Raw genomic sequence first — 14,249 nt, forward strand, 5'->3', positions numbered from 1 at the left:
ACATAGAGACGGTGCATGCATAACTTTCGCTTGCAGCGTACAAAGCGCAAGCCAAGGATCCAAACCTGTACGATGAGGTCCTAGAGGCGCCTAAGAGAGGAGGGGTAAAGAGGCTTCCTGGGAACCGGCTCCCGTCCTCAGGCCGCCTTGGAGCTGCAGGTACCTTCTCCAAGGAAAGCCCTTTAAATAAAGGGCGTTCTTGTTCTCCCTTTCCTTCAGTTGCCACCACAATATGGGGCCTGGAGGATGTTGCTAGCACTCCCCAAATACCTAGCTGCCCGAGGGGTCAAGAAGCAAAGAGGGAGAAGAACGCTTGAGAGAAGTTGCTGGGGTTTAGGTACAACACAGTAAAGAAAAGTTCAACAGGTACAACGATTCTCCTGTCTCTCGATCTATTTCTAAATCTATAGCTACCGACGCATCTTTATCTATCTATCTATCTATCTATCTATCTATCTATCTATCTATCTATCATCTATCTAAGGCTGCTCTAAGGAGTCAGTGAGGGGGCTCTACTGTTCTTTGATTCCCGAAATCAAAAAGGGCAGTTTTTGCACAGCCAATCAGACTTGTCTTTGCTTCCTTTATGATAACAGCGTGGGTAAAGGTGCGGGAGTTCCTTGGTGTGCGTCTGGCAAACCAGAAGCTCAAGGACCAGGCTAAAGCTTCCCGCGGAAGGAGGACGCCGCCCTTTGCTGAACCCCGCGAGGGGTGAGGGCGGGCGCGAGTGAAAGCGGCGGTTCGGCCCAGAAAAGAGCACGGAAGGTGACGAAGGGCAGGCAGTCGTCGCTAAGGCAGTCGTTGCTAAGAGAAGTCCAAACACGTTTGGGGAGGACGACCTGGGCCCGTCCTCGCCGCGGGAGGCCCGGGTGGCACAGGCGGGACGGAGAGCCAGCCCCCCCCCCCCAGCCCCCGGGGTAGGGGGAGGCAAGCCACGAGGTGCAGGCGCTCGCGGATGCTGAGAACCGGGAGAGCCAGGGAAAGGCAGGCCGTGCTCCGCCCCTACTCTGGCCTACTCGAGCGTCTTTTTGGAGCGGGGAGGTGGGCTCGGGACGGGGGGGGGGGCTCACCGCCGCGATTCCCACGGTCGGCTCGCGCGGGCCGGGTCGCGGCGGCCGGGCGGGCGCTGGGCGGCTGCAGAGCGAGCGCGGGGCGCACGGGGGCGCTCGTCGTCCGCGCAGCCAGTGGAGGCGCCCGCCACGTCTTTGTGTGCACGGGCGCTCGGCGGGCGGCTGCGGCCGGCAGCTCGGCGGGGGGCGGCCGGGGGGCGGCCGGGGGGCGGGGCGGGGGCTCCCAGGCTCGGCCCCACCCTTCGCTGCAACCCCCCGAGCGGACGCGGTGGCTCGCCGGACCGGGACTCTTCCCGGGGCTGGGGGTGGGGTGGGCTGCGGGTGGGGGGTGCTCCGAGGGTCCTTCTGAGAGCAGCCGGCAGGACAGGGAAGCGGAGGCAGCGTTCAGGCAGGCTGGGAAATCCTCCGGGGTTCAGAACCTCCCCCCTGAATTCACAGAAGAAGAGCCGCAGGGAAACTTCGGGCAGCCCAGGCCCCGGCTAAGAGCGCTGCCAGGGGAGCCGAGGACGCCTCTCGCGTGGCTCCCGCGCTGCAAGAACTGGTGGCCTGAGAAGCAAAGTTAGGGAGGGGGCTTAAAGGAGCACCCCCACCCCCACCCACCCCACCCCACCCCACCCCCGCCAGGGCCTGCCAAGAACAGCAGGGAAAAGCCGCAGCCCTGAGCGGGCGCTGCCTGCCCGGCTCTCGATCGCCCCAGGCTCTCCTCGCTGTCCCTAGAGCTCTGGAAGCCCCGACAGTCCTGGGAACCACAGCGAAGCGCAGAAGGCTGCTTCCTCGCCGCCCGGGAGACTCGGCAGAAAATTAAATTAAATTAAACACGCGCCCAGGGACCAAAGGAAATAGGTTCCCCCCTCCCCCACGCTACAGCAAATCAACACCTCTGCTCCCCGGGAATGCGGCGAACCTAAGGAGAGGCCACTGACGCGCATCCCCTACAGCCGCGGCGGCCGCAGCCCAGGATGGCAAGGAATTACCGGCTTTCCTTTAATCCGGAAGCAGGGAATAAATAGGGCCGCGAGCAAATTCTGGACCTCATTTTCAAACCACAGCCACAATTGTATAACAAGCAAAGTCCTCAAAAGATGCCCTAAGAGACAGTCCTAACTTGAAAAATGAGTACACCATTACTCTACAGAACGTCACTCCTTTTGATTCCTTACTTAACACGATTTTCTTTTTTCCAAATACAGTGATAGAAATAATCTGCTGGGCTACTTTTTTTTTTTAAATAAAGAAAGGCAGGCAACTGTAGAAATCATATTTTTAAAAAAAGAAAGCGTTAATCCTACCTGAGTTTTTCTTACGGGTGTCTGTCGGGAGAAATAAGAACGCCTGTCTGGACAGAAATAACATAAAACAGCAAGAATACAAAAACCCCAGTTTGTTCAAAATACCTACATCAAATTAATCCCTTTGAGGCTATTCATATGAAAAAGTGAGCAAAATGTAGAACTTCTTTCATTAAAATGTCTGTCTCCACCACCTTAAGCAGCCAGAGAACAATCACAGCTACAATTTTGTTCCTCTGAATTTCCTGCCTTAATTTACCAACCTAAAAGATCATCTGACCTTTGAGCTCATCGTACAAAATGAAATATTTAATCTAAAGAAATTCCTCCACAGGCCTTCTGTAACATTCCATTCAGTAATCTCACCAAAAGATCCGCAGGGAGATGAAACTTGATGGCAGGAATATCGATCTGCCCACTCAGGAGTCCAGTCTCATCACCCGCTTGTCTTTAATTTTTAATTTCAGCATTCTCTCCCCTAGGGAAGCCCAGTTGGGAAGTTATACCAAGACTAGGGTAAGAATAAAGTTGAAGGAAGGCAAAACCATCCAAGAACTTTTTCTAAGATCGGTTGATTAGGGAGAGTAACTCATCACATTGCCTTAAATGAAGTTTCTAGCATAAAATAATTTTGTTCATAGTCCAATGTCAACAAGTCACAGTCATGTCCCCAAGATGAAGGAGATCACCCAGAGAGAGAAAGAGAGGGAAACTACTGAACCAAGGTAGGATAAAGCAAGGTAGGGAAGAAAGTTTGGGGAAGAGATGAGGCGGATCAACAGAAAAGGCTAGACTGAGCCATGGCCCTGTTCCAGTCTCTGGAGGGAGCACTGATAAAGCTGGCCTGACCTCTGGGTCAACAACTCGTTTAACTCTACCTTGATCTGAAGACTGGAAGCTCGTCTCTTGGTTCAAAGTGAGATCCAGCCTTTGGCTTCATTTGTGTGAGCCTTCAGGCACTGTTAAGAGGTTCTTTACCACAGACAAAGCAGAGAGAAAAATCACAACTTTGCACCTTATCTTCTGTCCTCCGACCCCAAAAGAGAACCCTGCCCACCCTCCACGAAGTGAATCTAGAAAAACTGCTCAATAACCATCAAAACAAACTAAACCAGAGCTAGAAGAGGGAGGAGGAGGGGAAGGAGAAAAGTGAAAGTTTGCAATCTGTTCCCCTCAACTACCCCCAAAGAAATCCTCCACACAATCTCTCTCCTTGTCATTACCCACTTCTTAAATCAAATGGGGTGCTGTATGTAATGCAACTTATATTATAAATGTACCAAGCAGCTTTCCTCTTACCTGCCACTACATTTAACTCCTTCAGAGCAGCTTTCTCGGAATCCCTCAGCATTTCAACTTTCAATAAAAAAGAAACAACACTTAAACTGTGTTCTGCGTGTTATTCCTAGGAAGAAAGTGACAGAAAGAGACTATTTTACTTTTAAAAACCATTTCTTAGAGCTATAGTATACCAAAGAACCAGGGCTAACCTTGCTTGCAAAACCATAGGGATTGGAGGTCTCGAGTACCTGCATAGACAACCGGATAAAAGCAGTCTGCTACTTGGGTACAAACTGTATTATTCTAAATTTTTTTTATCCCTAATTGTTCTTTTCTCCTGAATTTACAATATTCATAGCATTCTGGATTTTCAACTTCTATGGATAATAATGACTTTATAGAAATTGCAATGGAAAATTTTCAGGTCAAGAAATACACCAAGACTAAACTTGGGGTGGAGAGAATGCAAACAGAAAGAAAGAAGCTAAACTTAGAAGAATCTGAACACACTAACTTTTTATTCAATTTGATTCAAAATAATATTAATCTAATAGTGAAATAGTTTGATATAACATCAATCAACATTTAAAGTATTTTATGCTTCAAAGTATGGCTCAAGGAACACTCATTGCTTAAATGCACTTAGACATAACAAGACAATATTTTTTTATTGGCATCATTGACACCTATGAACAATAGCCTAGTAAATAGATTAAGGTTTAACCTTCCTTTTCTTTGGTGGCTGTTTAGAGACTTTAAAAGAACAGATAACTCATTTCAACAGGAATCTACTACTGATATTTACCTCTACATAATCTTTAGCTAAGACATGGAATGCCAAAAACAAGCTTTTGTTAGCTTGACCTCCTCCACCCCCTAACAACAAAAGTTATCCCCAAACTCATGTTTTTATTTTAGATGTACTGATCTTCCAATGTAAGGCTTGGCCTTTTAAATACCAAATACAATCAATGGCCAACAACCTGAATCCTTCTGGAGAGAAGGAAGCAGAACAGGGAGATTTCTTTGAATTGTTTGGTGACTTAGTACAAATTTGAAGAGGTCAGTAAATCCTGATGCTTTGAGCTAAATCTACTGGTAAATAATTAATTACATTTCTTAGACACTATAATCTTAATCTTGGTAAATAGAGAAACACAGCTTTGCCAAATAGATCATTCCATCTAAGTAATATCTTAAAGGCAATTATTTAAATATTACCACAAAAAAACAGGGTTATATTTTGCTTAAATTAGACATTTAACTGAAGATAAAATGCAAATGTCCATAGTTTAAAAAGGAAAAAAAAATACAAATTAACTGGCCTAGTCTTTTATCTGAGTTTATTAATACCATTTAAAATATTACAAATAAATCAATTACATCTCATGCATTTAAAATGCAAGTCTAAAATGTTCCAGAGAAAGGCTTTTCATTTCAATGTGAAATATCCAAATTATTTCAACATTACAATGAGCAATTAGTTTGCAGAATCTGCAAACATTTAAATGTAGTGTCAGGAGTGTTTATTAACAGTTAACAATATTACCTTCAGGAAATACACAAAGGCCAAAGTTAGTTGAGTTTCACTTGGACAATTTATTTAATACATGGGTTTTAGCAGACCCAGTTATTATGAAATATAGGAGAACTCTCACTTTAACTATGCCTGAACTGCCAGCAAATGCAAAGAAGTACATGCTCCATTAAATTAAATGTCATCCCACATTTATCAAATATTGTCTTAGTTACAGTTTGATACCTATCTAAATTCATATTCGAGCAAAACTAAGCCCCGAAAGTGCGTTTGTGGCTCTGCACCTCCAGAAGTGAGTTCAAAATACCTGCAGCTCATCAGAACTGCAACAATAACTCTTAATATTTTTTGTGACCAAAAAAAAAAAAATCAACTTTACTTCAATATATTTTCAAATATTTACTGGAAGTAATGTACAAGAAAAATACTATACAAAATCGTCTCCTGGACAGCTGCACCTCGCACCCATACACTGGTGGAGTTATAATTGGTAACTAATCTAGAACGATTCTCCAGTTGTACAAACCATTAGGTTCAGATATATTTTACAAAGTTTTTTTTTTGTCGTTTCCTATTTTCCCTCTTTTGGCATTTAAACTACAGCCTCGTCTCAATTAAACGATAGCTTCTTCACTTGTTTATAAGTTTAAATCACACAAAAAAAAGTTTAACCCTAAGAATCTTCAATGAATTCCAAGAATTTACAGAAATGGGTACAATACAAATTGGTGGCTGGACTAGCAAAAAAAAAAAAAAAAGATTGGGAGATTATGCTCGGGAGTGGTGGAAAAAACGAGGTAGAAAAGGACAAACACGGAGATAGTTAATCTGGTCTCACCGGAAAGGGGGTATTTTTGCATAAGAAAAAGACACCTAACCCTCACCCCCACCCCCACCCCATAAGTTAAGTTAATGCAATCAAAATAACTTTGGGATCGCTGTTAGCAGTTTGGAAAGAAAGATTTGTTCACTGCTAGAGGAAAAACTATAGAAGGGAAACCAAGTGGAAGGATGCTGTATTTTTTTCTTTAGTTTTTTTTTTTTTTTTTTTAGTTAAAAAAAAAATGTCATAAAGATGAAAGAAGGCTGCTGCAGCGATCCGCCAGGACTGCCCTTAGCTGAAACTTGAATCGGTTCCACCTCAGGGAACAAAGGAAAAGAGGCAGAGCTGGCGGCGTTGGGAGGGCTAACTCCGCAAACTCCGGGGCTCGGGGCCGCCCGCGAGGGGCACCCCCACGCAGCTGCGGCAGCTCTGCGCAGTGACGGCCCTCAGCAGCCGCGGTTCTCCGAGCTGGTGGGCGGCTGCCCCGGCGGGGATCGCCCTCCCCACCGCGCCGCTCGACCCGGACGGAGGCCCCCGGTCCCGCGACCGCTTCCCTCTAAAAGACGCGCTCGTTACAACGCGGGGATGGCAGAGAGCGGCCGAGCAGAACTAAAGAGCCGGCCAGGCGCCGGCTGGGGCTGCGCGGAGCTCCGAGCGGCGCGTTACCTGGGGCAGGTGGGAAAGCCAGCGCCCAGGAGAGCGGCGGGTGTTACTTACATGTCCACATCCCCTTTACAAAGTAAAGTCACAGAGTGAGCTAAGAGAGAGAGAGACAGAGACCGAAAGAGACAGAAAGTGCGAGCAGGATGCCGTGGAAAGAGGCTGGAGCAGAGGCCAGGGCGGACGGGGCCCAAGTGGACCGGGGTGGGAGGGGGCCGAGCGGAAGGGCAGCCGAGGGAGGCGCGTCACTCCAGGCCGTTGCGGTGCCCGGGCTCCGGCGGCTGCAGCAACTCCGGGGAGTGGCAGGGCGGGCTGCCCGCCGCGCTGTGCTCGCTGTCGGTGTCGCTGCCCTTCTTGCCGCCGCTGCCCGAGCCCGCCGAGCCGCCGCCGCCGCCGCCGCTGTGCGTCTTCACGTGCTTGCTGAGGTGGTCGCTGCGCATGAAGCGTTTGTTGCAGACAGGGCAGGCGAAGCGCTTCTCGCCCGTGTGGGTCCGCAGGTGCCGCTGCAGCTCGTCGGAGCGCGTGAAGCGCTTGCCGCAGAAGAGCCAGTTGCACACGAAGGGCCGCTCGCCCGTGTGCCAGCGCAGGTGCGCCTTGAGGTGCGACGTCTTGCCGTACACCTTGCCGCAGCCCGGGATGTGGCAGCTGTGCAGGCCCTTGCGCCGCAGGCTGGCCCCGGCCGGGCCCAGCCGCTCCGCCTCCTGGCAGTTGGGGCAGTCGCAGGTGGCGCGACCCGAGTAGCGGCGTGCGGAGGAGCGCGGGGAGCCCCCCAGCGGCGCCGACGGCCCGGCGCTCAGCATGGAGCCGCCAGCGCCGGCCAGCGGCGACGGGGCCGAGTCCGGGTAGGAGCCGGGCAGCACTGGCTTGAAGCCGTCCATGAGGTGCTGCCCGGCGGGGCTGAGCAGGTGCGAGGAGGCGCCGCTGCTGAAGGCGGAGTGGCTCAGGCCCGAGTAATCCGAGTTGTAGCCTCCGAGCGGCGAGTGCAGCGAGGTTTGGAGCCCCCCGGCGGCGGGGTGCAGCGAGCCGGGCAGCGCCGCCGCGCCATTCGGGTTCTGCACGTCGATCCAGCCGGCGCCCACGTCCCACCAGCTGGAGGCGCCGGCCGAGCCCACGTCGCCCGCCGCGCCCAGGCCCGGGTGCGAGGGCTTGAACCAGGACTCGTACGGGTGCGCCATGCCCACGCGCGGGTAGATGCCCTGCAGCCCGTCCACCGAGGTGTGCACCTTGGAAATGAACACCGGCTGGTGGGAGCCGTCCTGAGAGTGCGCGGAGGAGCCGCCGCCGCCGCCGCCGCCCCCTCCGCCGCTACCCCCCGACACACCAGGGGCCTGGAACACGGAATAGTCGTTGGCGAAGGGCGAGCTGGAGGCGGCGGCCGCGGCGGCCGCGGCGGCGGCGGCGGCGCTGCTGGAGGTTAGGGAGAAGGCGCTGGAGCCCGGCGAGCCGCCGCAGCTGAACGAGTCGGACACCAGGGCCGCCGCCGCCGCCGCGGCCGCCGCCGCCGCCGCCGCCGCCGAGGACGTACCGCCGTTCCTGGAGGCCCCCGACACGCCGAAGCTCGAGAGACTGGAACCCACCACGTTGCAGCTGCCGGAGGAGGAGGACGAGGAGCGTTTCCAGGGGTGGAAGCCTTTGCCGAAGGAAGAAGAGCTGTCCGAGAGGGAGGAGGGAGACGGGCTGGGGCTGCCGATCTTATTACAGGTAGCAGCAAGCATGGCCAGAGGAGTGGATCCCAACCTCGGTTCTTCCTGCGGGAAGGAGGAGAGGGAAGGGGTGGGGGAGGGGGGGGCAAAAGGCCGGTGGGGGAGGGAGCAAAGAGACGTGCATCAGTCCTCCGGTAGCCTCCAAAACGCCCCACGGCACCCCATCTCTCGTTGCGGCGCGCCGCCACCAACTCACCTGGCTCCCCCAACAGCCCTGGCACCCGGCTGCTTCCTACTCTACGGGAGGGGACAAGTTTGGCTGTCGGCGTCTGATTCGGGAGCAAAGCGCCATGCTAAAGAAGAGTTTGACAAGTAATCTCACCTAAAACAACACTCTCGTGCACACAAGGCCCCAGGCACTTCGAAACAAACAAGCAAGCAAAAAAAGTCCAGATTGGGGAGGAAGGAAGTTTCCTTTGCCGAGAAGCCTGGGGAAAAAACCATTGGATTGCTTTTAAGAGCGCTTCCCCTGTAATCCAGAGAGAGCTTTGAAAATCCTGTTCCGGTCCCCAGAAACCCATGCTGGGTTGTTTCTCCCAGGCCAAAAGAGGTCAAACTAGAGGGCTCGCTCGCTCTTCCTGCTTTTCTTTTTATTTTCTTTAAAAAAAAAAAAAAAACTACAATAGTAAAGAGAGAGAGAGACGGTTCAACGTACCTGCAAGGCAAGGCGGGCTGCGATATTTTTTAAGGGGAAGAGGGAAAATCTGCAGTTTGCTCAGGAGGAAAAACTTGCTCTCTTTACCCCCGAAATCGTCGCATATAAAAAGGACTGGGCGCAAGTCTCCCGGGCAGGGAGCAGCCGGGCGCTGCGAGGTGGCTTGTCTAAATGCCCTTCGAACCTTTTCCTGCGCTGAAAAAAAAGTGACTCTGCCCCCCTCTCCCCCTCTTTCTTTTCTCCAAACTCACTTGTATTTAAAGGAAAAAAAAAAAAAAAAAAAAAAAAAGCTCTCAATAGAGACTGATAGCCCGTGGCCTGGCCGGGGCGACTTTAACCCCCTCCGATCGGCAATAAAAGGAAACTAATTAAACCAGCAAGAGAAAATCCTGAGACTCACCCCTAGAAGTGAAGTTGCCATCACACAAAAGTGCCCTCCTCCTCTCAGAGGATCTTTTTTATATTGATAAATCAGAGGCAGTGTTTTTTTTAGAGGTGTGCAATACAATGATCAGTTCCGCCCATTCCACCACAATTGTAGCTCCCTCTCCGGCTTTGAAGTGCCGCGGAGGCGCGGCCAGCCAATCTGCGGCCTCGCCGGGCCGCGCCGCGCGCGCGCCGTGAGGTCATCGGCGCCGCCGCGGGCCGCCGCGGGGGGGCCGGGGGGGGGAGCCGGCGCGGGAGCGGGAGGGGCGCGAGTGACTGCGCGTGTGTTACAAAGCGGTGTGCGGGTGTGTAACAATGTAACTGCGTGCTTGTGTGACCCAGCTGCGAAGGAGACGACGGTGCAGCCCGGGGGCGGGTGTGTGTGTGTGTGTGTGTGTGTGTGTGTGTGTGTAGCGGTAGTGCATGTGGCAGAGTGTAGCAGTGACAGTGTGGCGGAGGGGGAGGGGGGAGGCCGCGCAGCGGAGGGAGAGGGTGTTATGGGTGACAATATAACCATGTGTGACAGGAGGGTAGAGGGGCAGATCAGTAAAGTGTTGGGGGAAGGGTGTGAATGTACTACAGTGCGGCTGCGAGTGACAAACCTGGGGAGAGAAGGCCAGGGCAGTAAAGCGTGGCGGTGGGGGGAGGCGGTGTGGGTGTGTTGTTTGGTGTGGGGGGAGAGGGAAGAATGTGTGTGTGTGTGTGTGTGTGTGTGTGTGTGTGTGTGTGTGTGAGGGGAGAGGGAAGGACATTACCGTGTGTGTGTGTGTGTGTGTGTGTTGTGGTGTGGGGGGAGAGGGAAGGACATTGTGTATGTGGGGGGAGAGGGAAGAATGTGGGGGGGGGAGAGGGAAGAATGTGTGTGTGTGTGTGTGTGTGTGTTGTGGTGTGGGGGGAGAGGGAAGGACATTGTGTATGTGAGGGGAGAGGGAAGAATGTGGGGGGGGGAGGGGGAGAGGGAAGAACATTACCGTGTGTGTGTGTTGTGGTGTGGGGGGAGAGGGAAGGACATTGTGTATGTGAGGGGAGAGGGAAGAACATTACCGTGTGTGTGTGTGTGTTGTGGTGTGGGGGGAGAGGGAAGGACATTAATAGGCGCGTGTGTGAGAGAGGAAGGCTGTGTGAAGGTGTGTGAGAGAGGAGCGTGTGGTGTGTGCGTCTTTGTGTGTGTGCGCGCGCGTGGGCCGCGAAGCTGGGGGTGGAGAACACAACCGGGCAGTGAAGTGTCCCTACACAGAAAAGAAATGGACAATCTGCGGAGTGAAACACGCTGCGAAGTGGACTGAGGCTGAGTAAACAAACACTCGCGAACGCCATCTCGGTCGCCAACTTCCTCGGGTTCCTCGTACCTGAAAATCTTTGAGTGATTTTTTTCTCGACTTCTTGACTTCTTGGACACTCTCGCTACCTGTTCGAAGGAAGCCGTGCTCGTACCTGCCTACACTTTTGCAGCTCTACCGCGGAAGGGCAGAAACCTGAGGCGGCTGAGGGGCGTCCTGAGGGGCGCCTTAGGGCGCCTGTGCGCCTGCGTCCACGAGTTGTTACTTCGATTCGGTGGCTTCTCCCCCCCCCCCATCCCCCGCCCCCTTCTCGGTCCCGAGGTGGGATTCCGCTTTGGAAGTGCGAGTCTCACTCGGGGGCGGGGGCGGGGGGGGGGGACGGGCGGGTTCGTCCCGCGACGCTGAGTAAATTTCAATACAAAAGGATTAGATAGAGATGGGGAGGTGAGAGGGTATTGGGCTTTTTTTTTTTCCCCTTAGGTGATAAAAAATGAGGAACGTCTTATGGAATTTAACGTCTTCACAGGAAACCTCACAGACACTTTCTGAGGAAAAAAATAAAGATTTTGACTGAAATCTGTGGGTTTTATTTATCAGAGAACAGAGGGCCCTTTGGCAAATCTTGGACCACATGTGTGGAAGCGTCTGAGGGTGTGTGGGCCAGATAGCGGAGTACGGGTGCCTGCTAATATATACACTTTAGTTCAAATTTGGTGGGTTTTGGAACTTGCCTCCCATTTGGGTTATTAGTTGCTTTCAGAAATGTCATTACAAGAAAAAAATGTCATTACGATTTTACTGTCACCACAAGGGAACATCTTAAACCACAGTAAAAACCACACCAGTGTAGCAGAGAAGTCCACAGCCTTTCCAGTACCATTGAATACTGCGTGTGTGTGTGTGTGTGTTTTAAAGTAATTCATAGTTTTAAGCAGTTGCCAATGCTCTCAGAAATATGATTTTTAATGTAGCATTGATTAAAATGTTACGAGCTGGGCAAGGTGTCTTGTTTTGACTGGGGAAACATTTTATTGTTTTTGAGCCCTCCTCAAGTGCGTGAAGAGCTTCTGTAGCTGTTAGAGAGAGAGGAGAGAGAGAGAGAGAGAGAGAGAGAGAGAGAGAGAGAGAAAATCCTCCTTGGATTTACCAAACTCCAAAGTCAGGTTGTATCATTTGTGTAAGTTTCACTGAGCATAGTTGAGGCTGATGTTTGTGCTGTGAGTGTGTTTCTGACCCCTTTTTTACCAGTGTTGGGATATTGACTGTACATCATATCTATTGATTAAGGGGGTAAGGTGCATTCTCATACTTTGAAGTAAGGGTGAAGTAAATTAATGAACTGCTTTCTTTCTCTGAAGGCTGACGCTTACCATAAATGTCGTGTTTCTCCCTGCAAGCCACTCTGAATGATTTTAGCGTGTTGAGAAGGCGTGACAGGCCAGCCCAGAAGGAGGAAGGGGTGGGGGAAGGAGGGAACTCCGTTTAACAAATAAAAGAGAATTAACTTCATTGCTTTGGTCTCTTTCTATAATGATATTCATTTTAAGGATCTAATGCACAGTTGTTCAAATTTGGGGTTTAATTCTAATCAATACCGTCATCCTTAAAGGTGGAGGGGGAAAAAAAGGCTTCGAAAGAAGACTCCCTTCTTTGAGGAGTTATTTATTTTATCTTTTTATCTTCCTATCTTCTGGAAGGAAGTGAGGCAAGAGTATTTTAAAAAGTTAAATGCTGATTCTGAGAGTAAATCTGAGAAGCATTAACCACCGTTTCCTCAAAAAAGGCTGGAATCAGAAAAAGCATCATGCGATTACAGTTATGAGCTCCCTCCTTCTAAGATTTTTATTGGTATAAATTCACTTCAGAATAATATGTAAGTCTTCCTATGACAATGGGTGACAACTTTGGTGTGGATTTAGTGAACATACTGGATTCCTCAATTTGTATAAGGTTGTCTTGCATTTGGGTATTTTCACAAAGGTTTGTATGCGCGTCTTTCTTCATTAGAAGATATATAGAGATATGGATGGAGATATATACGTACATATGTACATATTCCATTCACCCCACTTTAAAAAGTTAGGTGTTGGTTTCATGTTAGGATTAGTCAAAGGCACTTTTTTCCTTATACGATGCCCCCTCCCCAAAATAAGTGGTTAGTGTTTGTCATAAGGCATAGACAACAGTGTCAAAAAGGAAAAACAAATCCATAATTGACCAAAAGTTAACACAGCAATAATCTTGCTTCTGGTTTGAATGAAACTGGTCTTCCTGGCACCTCTTTCTCCACTTGGGAGAAGTGACTCAATCATTTTTGGATCCCCCCCCCCACACACACACAGGTCAAGAAACATCTGTAAACCATTGAGGATACAACCTGTCCAGCAAAGCATTTTCGAACACATACAGTTCAGTTTACCTTTTGTGATATTGATCATTACTCTTGAGTATTGTGGTGTGACAATATGGAGGCTTTGAAAGGAAAGAGGAAGGAAGATGGGGAGTGCACACTTTCTCACATTGGAAGTTTCCCCCACCCCATATCAAGTTTAACGTGCTGGCAGAGGAGTAGTCAGTAGACAGATACTGTGCTGTTTCTTGCAAACCTGTGGGATCCACTTTCAATAAAGCTAAAATCTATTAGCATTCTGTATGCATCTGCAGCATAAATTTCATTTGAATTTCAAATTTAATAAACCAGGAGGTTTTTAATCATCCCTGGTTTTATTTGTTTGATATTAACATGCTTATTGACCGGGTCTGGTGACCAGTTTGATCATTACAGGACAGCAAAAAGTTAATTAAAACGACCACAGCCCCTTAATCATATCATCTGTCTCATCCATGTCGCTCTCTTTATTACCGGTGATGATGGATAGTCTCCCAGATTAATTTCTCTGTTTCTTCGATTTGGACAACAGCTTTTGGGACCTAATTTACATCCTGGGAACAACTTGCTCAAGTATATCTAACACCTTGCAGCTACAATATACATCAACATCTCCTTAGATGGAGAGAAGAACGGGGGCTTTTTTTTTTTTTTTTTTGCAGGCGGGTTTGAAGACTAATCAATGCTGCGATTTGGAGCGCTTCTGCTTTCACAACCAAAGAAATAAAAGGTCCTAAAAGCAAATTAGAGGCCTCGATCCTTGCTTTTCCTTTTCAGGGCGTGGGGAGTGAAATATGCCTCCGCTGTTTGGTTAAGTAGATTAAAATGTGTAGATACAACGACAAGTAAATAAAACCATTTGTAACCATTAAGTACAATTAGGGATTTATAGTGGACAACATCAAAGTTATCCAGTCTTTCAAGTGTCCGGCAACACATCTACACCAAATACGGTTCTTGGTTTAAAGCGTGGGCCGGTGTATACACAACACTGAAAAAGCCTGAAAGAAAAGAAAACGCAAAAAAAGAATGCACGGGGACTACTGCCTGTTACAGGCGCGTACCCCCGCCGGGTACGTGTAAGCCGGGCTCTGCGCGCCCCGGTTCCCGAGCGAGGGCTGGGACGCGCGAGCTCC

General features: G+C 50.0%; 1 protein-coding gene across 1 annotated transcript; it reads right to left on the reverse strand.

The window, feature by feature from the left end:
* Positions 1–6,905: 6,905 nt before the first annotated feature.
* Positions 6,906–9,439, reverse strand: SP8 (Sp8 transcription factor). Its single transcript, XM_055314482.1, has 2 exons — positions 9,419–9,439; positions 6,906–8,408 (listed from the first exon to the last, which is right to left on the reverse strand). The coding sequence occupies exons 1-2, from the start codon at positions 9,437–9,439 to the stop codon at positions 6,906–6,908; spliced, it is 1,524 nt and encodes a 507-aa protein (XP_055170457.1).
* Between the last annotated feature and the right edge of the window lie 4,810 nt (positions 9,440–14,249).

This window comes from Nyctereutes procyonoides, unplaced genomic scaffold (assembly GCF_905146905.1).
Source record: "Nyctereutes procyonoides isolate TBG_1078 unplaced genomic scaffold, NYPRO_anot_genome, whole genome shotgun sequence".
NCBI lineage: Eukaryota > Metazoa > Chordata > Mammalia > Carnivora > Canidae > Nyctereutes > Nyctereutes procyonoides.